We start from the raw sequence: 6,121 nt of genomic DNA on the forward strand, positions 1-6,121 counted from the left end.
ACCCCAGGGAACCAAGCATCACCCTCCAGGGAGCCACAGAGATGAAGGTTCTGGCCCTCACCCTCTTCTGCCTCCTCCTTGCAGGGAATGAAGCCAAAGTGTACAAGAGATGTGAACTGGCTGCGCGACTGAAACGGGCTGGGATGGATGGATATCGTGGCGTCAGCCTGGCCAACTGTGAGTTTGCTCTTCCTTTCCCTTCAGCTTTGCTATTTCTGGTGTTTTGGGGCAAAGCTGAAATGGGGACTTCTTTTCAGGAAAGGGTTCACACAAACCCTGCTGCCCATCAGAACGCCCCAACTTTCATTAATCTTTGAAAGATCAAGAAGCTACACATCCATAGGGCCAAACCAAATTTATCCTCCTTACTACTGTGAGATTATGAAAAGTACTAGTCAGCTGGAATGCAAGAAACTTAAGTGAAAATGTCTATTTAAGACCATGGGGGGGGGGGTAAGACGTTACAGACAGCTTTTACAGTGAACATTGTAAGAATGTTTTTAAATTATTCTGTTTCAAAATGCTGCAACTTTGACAAAAAAGATTGCACACCCAGCGTGTACCCAAATTGTAAGCCTTTTCTTGTTCACTTTGTTCCAGGGATCTGTACTGCTTACCATCAAAGCTCATTTAACACTAGACTGGTGGGGCCACAAACCTCCAGCGGCAATCGTGAGTATGGAATCTTTCAGATAAGCAGCCGCTGGTGGTGTGACAATGGACATGGCTCAACAGCCAATGCCTGTGGGATCTCCTGCTACGGTAAGCAACTTGATACCACAGGGAATGCTAGCTTCCACTTCTTTAATTCAGTTCAAATCTACCTAATTTGCACTTTCTGAAATAATACACGGACAAACACACTGCACATTCTTCAAAACTCACACTTCTAATCTTGCAATGCACTTCTCAAGCCAACTGCATTGGGCACAGTATGCCTACAAATATAGATATATTTACAAAAAATTGCATACAAAAGTGCATTAAAAAGGTAAAGGGACCCCTGACCATTAGGTCCAGTCGTGGCCGACTCTGGGGTTGTGGCGCTCATCTCGCTTTATTGGCCGAGGGAGCTGGCGTAAGTGTATTAGATTACAGAAAATTGCATACAAAGCTGTCATTCAGGAGAATTTCACACAAAATAACTGCTGGATTATTTAAAAAAGAAAAGAAATCCACAACCTCCACCCCCAGGTGTATCTGTCCAGCTCTCAGGACTGTCCTTAGTCAGTGTCCCCAATGTTTTCGGTATGGTGACCCACAAATCCAAACTTAAAAGACCTAGTGACTACAGATTTATTGTCAAATGAATTTTGGACCTTAGGACTTCCAGAAATGCTGGTACTAATATCTTAATAAATTTTAAAATGTGTCTCCTATACTTCCTGTACCCCCTTCTTTGTTGAATTTGTGGTGAACTTTTAATGACAGGGTTAATAATAAAAATTAAAACTACATAATGAAATTCAAAATGTTTCACATAGCATAGGTTCCATTTATTTGTTTGAGTTAAAGCCATTGGGGTGAGCATAGGGAAAATTGCAGAGAGTACAGTACAGTCATTGCTGCTTCCCTCTCCCCAAACTTCATGTTTACCATGGGAAGACAGCTGTGCCCTGTTTGTCCTGACTGTCTCACTTAATATTGCTTTTACATGCAAACGTACACACTGGTACCACTGTTGTCCAGTAACACCAGGGAGCACTCCCTGTACCAGGAAAATCTATACAAGGTAGCCAGACGACACTATTGTGTACACACAGAGCACACACATGCCCTCGCACATACACATCACAGACATACATGAAGTTTTGTGTCTCTCACTCTACCTTATACTGCACAGATATACAATCACTCAGATATGCCTCTCTCTCTCTGCTCAGGTGCTTGTCTTTCTCTCTCACACACCACATGTGCAGGCATGCATCCCTCCGCCTGCACCAGCAGAGTAGCGTGGGTTGCTGCCCCCCTCCCCTGGTGGACAGGGCATTTGGGGCGGGCGCCAGGGGGTGGCACAAGGGAAGACAATCTTTCTCGGCTACAAGTGATTGCCAAAGAAGGATGTAACCCCTTTTTCTCACTTGCACGAAGCAACATGTAAATCTGTCCCTCCCTTCTATCCATCACACACACACACATCACACATAACATCTCTCCCACCTTCCTCACACAGCTTGCACATCTCTCTTGCAGTAACACACACATTACTTGAGCGCTAACATCCCAATTCTAAAAAGCACCTTCATAAGGCTAAAGAACCATCCGTCAACAGCACCACCTAGTGGGCTGCGAGGAGACCTAGGCCTCTCCTTTACTCCTTTTTAAAGAAAACGTCGCCAGCACAAGGCAAAAGAGGCACCTGCTGGTGGCTGGTGGATAGCAGAATCCTGAATGTGCCGGGACGTCCCTGCTGCTCCTCCCCAACCCCCCCCCATTCCATTTAGCCTCACTTCCCGTGGGACAAACAAGGCGCTCACTGCTTGCTGGCAGCCTGAGCATGCAGGGACAACCCCACAGCTCCTTCCTTCCTTTCCCAACCTTTCATTTCAAGTAAACATCTGAAGGCAGGCAGCTGGGTGAACAAAAGTCCTAGCACTCCTTGCCAAAGTTTTCCAACAGGGGAGAAAGCACTGAAGCAATCGACCCACTTCTACAGGTTTGGCTGCCCACTTGCAGGTTGAGACCCACAGGCTGGGAAACATTGCCCTACGCCAGGGCTAGGCAACCTAAGGCCCGTGGGCCCCCGGATGCGGCCCAATCGCCTTCTCAATCCGGCCCGCGGACGGTCCGGGAATCAGCGTGTTTTTACATGAGTAGAATGTGTACTTTTATTTAAAATGCATCTCTGGGTTATTTGTGGGGCAGAGGAATTTGTTCATTTTTTAATATATGGTCTGAGGGACGGTGGACCGGCCCACGGCTGAAAAAGGTTGCTGACCCCTGCCCTAGACCATGAACTCTCCCTAGGACATGCTCTGCCCCTCTGCCTCTCCTCTGTATCCTCCTGCTTTTACCGGGTTGCAATGTGTCCTGGAACTGTGACCTTGCTTGTCTGGATGGAGGATGAGATGGGCCATTTCTAAAGAACTGATTTCTTTCTCTGGCTAGAATGCAGCTGGCTAGAAGGGATCCCCCGCTTGGTGCTATAATGATTGAATGCCAGCTCAAGGGGGGAAATGCTTTAAGTGCTCCCCAAAAGTATTCAGGCTTGGAGTTCGATGGACCTCTGGGAAAAGGTTTTCCACAGTTCAGAGGCAGCCCCTGCAGCCTTGGGGGTGTTTGTATTCTGGGCTTTGCATTTTAGGAATCCCCAGTAACCTCCTTTGCTTTCTGACAAATCTTTGCCAGCGTTCTTAAATGATGACATCACAAATGATATTAACTGTGCCAAGAGGATTGTCCGTGACCCCCAAGGGATGAACGCCTGGTAAGTGCTAATATCTCAGTGCTTGGAACATTCAATACCAGCCAGGTTTTCAGTTCACATAACTATGTAGAGGAAGGTGGTTTCACTTGACTGTTGTGTAGCTGGCAGCTAAAGATCCTTCCCCAATAGGCACTGACAAGGGCTAAAGATGCTTCCTTAAATGTACACCCAGTAGTGCCCTCACTGCCCTGGGACCCTGCTGCCCTTCTCCACTTCCTCTGAGTAACTGGCAGCATCAGACAGTGCTGGGAAGCCAGGAAAAGACCGCAGCCCCACCCGCATCACAAAGCCAGCCACCACTGTGTGCAGCAAACACTTGGTAGCTGTCTTGGTGGGGATTTAAGGACATGATTTGGCAACTGAGCCAATGTGGAGTAGTGGTAAGAGAGGACCTGGGAGACCAGAGATCAAATCCTGACTCAGCCAGGAAGTTCACAGGTTGACATTGAGTCAGTCATTGTCTCACAGCCCAGCCTACAGTGTTTTTCTAAGGGGAAGAACCATGTATGCCACCTTCAGCTCCTTGGAGAAAAGGTGGGGTATAAATGTAGTAATGAATAAATAGGAATGCAGGAAAGGAGGAGACGGCCTGAGTTCTGTCATGGGCTGGAGCCAAGTCCTGGGGCAGATGGGTCACTTCCCAAGTTTGCTTGGAGGTCTTTCGCAGAAAGCTATCAATGCTTAGCAGCCACAATGACTCTGTTCCACCTCCATTGTTAGGCACAATGTGCCTCTGAATGTGCTTCTCACTCACTGGATCATGACCTTGTCATGGTGAGTGGGCTTGCACGTTCCTATGACCCTTGGGAGCGAAGCTGTTGGGAGTCGCGTACTCCCAGCAGGGTCACCCAAGGCGGTAAGGTCAAAGGGGAGGAGCTAGACAAAGAACGATCCAAGAAGTCCTCAACAGCAGAACAGGAGGAAGATAACAAGTGGCATGTTACCATGGCTGTGAAGGCGGGTGAAGGCTGCAGCAGATAAGAATTTACCGGTCGTTGTTATACTCATGCCATCGGAATAGAGCCTTACTGCGAAGACTGGGTGTTGATCAGCATGCACTGATCTACACACATAACAACAAATTCACACACAGGCATCTTCTAAAAAAATCCCAAACCCAAACCCCAAAAAGTCCCATAGTGGTTGGCAAATGTGTATGTGGGCAAGACCGTGAAATCTAGAAGCCCCTAGTCAGGAACCGGCATTTGGGTGGTAGATACAGACAGATTCAGCCATTCTGACTCAAGGAATGAGGCAGTGAGCAGCTCAGCAGCTCTGTCCATGACTGAGCAGTAAAGTTCCACGGAGGATGGGAAGCAAAATTTTGCTAGAAGGGCCTCATGGGCTGTTAACAGATGGACTTCCCGTTCACCAACAAAACTGATCATCAGCAGGGACAATGAACGGGAAGAAATACTCTGTAGCTGACACACATGCCTCACTTGGAAATGTTGTGGAGCTTTTAAAGAAGATCCATCTCACTTGTAGTTACTTGGAAGCAACAGTCATGTGACTTCCCTCACTTCATTTTTTTACTCTCATTCTGACTTTTAGGTATGCTTGGCAGAAATTTTGCAAAGGAAAAAATCTCTCAAAGTGGACAAAAGGTTGCAGACTCTGAGTTCCATGGTCCTGAATGAATTCCAGCATTTCTCTTGAGATCCCCTTTGATGAAACATCTACCTACTGCCATATAATCAAAATCCAGTTGCTTCTTTCTGGGCTAGCATTTGTATGTTGTGCCCCACCCCATGGTGGAGGGAAATGGCCCTCTTTCTATATGAATGAGGGAAAGTGATTATTATTTTTAAATGTGTCTGGGGTGGTCAGTCATCTTGCTCTGGATTGCAAGCTTCTCTGCTTGAAAATCTTCAATAAATTGAACATAAACAAAACTCTTTTCTTCCTTGATGAGTGAATAGAAAGAACAGAATTAGGTCAAGCATCATCATCTCATCATAATTTGAAGGGAGGTGCAGAGGCGCATCAAGGCCTCTTGCACCCTGGCAAGGAGCTGTATGGGCACACACGCACCAGAAAAGATCACTTCTCCTCCATTTGATCTTGCTGTGACAGCAGCAATGCACTGCCACAAACATACACATCATCAACTCCATAGTCTCATGCAGTCTACCTTCATGCTTCCTCGCCATCTTTCTCACCACTCAGCTCCCAGCTCTGTCTAAACTCATGACCTTATACAGATAACTAGTGACAGATTTCTGGGGTGACTTACACATGTCAGATTGGAAAATGGGCCCCAAGTTTGCAGTCAATTTAAAATTGGAACACATCCTATAATATTCCCATTATTTCCTGACTGACTTTCTCCTGCTTATTACTTCTGGTACATCCTATTATGAAGTTTTCCAGGCATTCTATTATCCCTTCAAATGGCCAGGCCTGCCTTGATTTGGGCTGGGTCTGCAATGCTGAGGAAGAGGCCTAACCCTTTCTCCCCACATCAGGTGCAACTGCCTTCCTGAAGCTGTCAGCTGAGGGAGAAACTCAAACATCAGGTGTGGCACCGCAAGATAGCTATATCAACCAACACACATCTCTCCTCTTAAGTGCAGGGGAACTGCTGGGTTTAAGCAGGGTTGGGCAATGGGGATCAGGGGCATGATGGATGAGGCCATAAATTTCCCACTGCAGTCATAAATGCCCTCGTACTACAGCGAAATAATAGTCGGC

General features: G+C 46.9%; 1 protein-coding gene across 1 annotated transcript; it reads left to right on the forward strand.

The window, feature by feature from the left end:
• LOC308595832 (lysozyme C, milk isozyme-like) lies at positions 1 to 5,322 on the forward strand. Its single transcript, XM_081210573.1, has 4 exons — positions 1 to 177; positions 601 to 762; positions 3,349 to 3,427; positions 4,982 to 5,322. Exons 1-4 carry the CDS (start codon positions 42 to 44, stop codon positions 5,046 to 5,048), a joined length of 444 nt encoding a protein of 147 aa, XP_081066699.1. The 5' UTR covers positions 1 to 41; the 3' UTR covers positions 5,049 to 5,322.
• The last annotated feature ends 799 nt before the right edge of the window (positions 5,323 to 6,121 follow it).

The sequence above is a fragment of the Podarcis bocagei genome, assembly GCF_964188305.1.
Source record: "Podarcis bocagei genome assembly, chromosome: 10".
Taxonomy (NCBI): Eukaryota; Metazoa; Chordata; class Lepidosauria; order Squamata; family Lacertidae; genus Podarcis; species Podarcis bocagei.

Bases quoted from the DNA above. Each gene is read 5' to 3' on its own strand.
- LOC308595832 (XM_081210573.1), top strand. From the start codon at position 42: ATGAAGGTTCTGGCCCTCACCCTCTTCTGCCTCCTCCTTGCAGGGAAT. The intron at 178-600 runs GTGAGTTTGCTC...ACTTTGTTCCAG, and splicing joins TGGCGTCAGCCTGGCCAACT to GGATCTGTACTGCTTACCAT. The intron at 3,428-4,981 runs GTAAGTGCTAAT...TCTGACTTTTAG, and splicing joins CCCCAAGGGATGAACGCCTG to GTATGCTTGGCAGAAATTTT.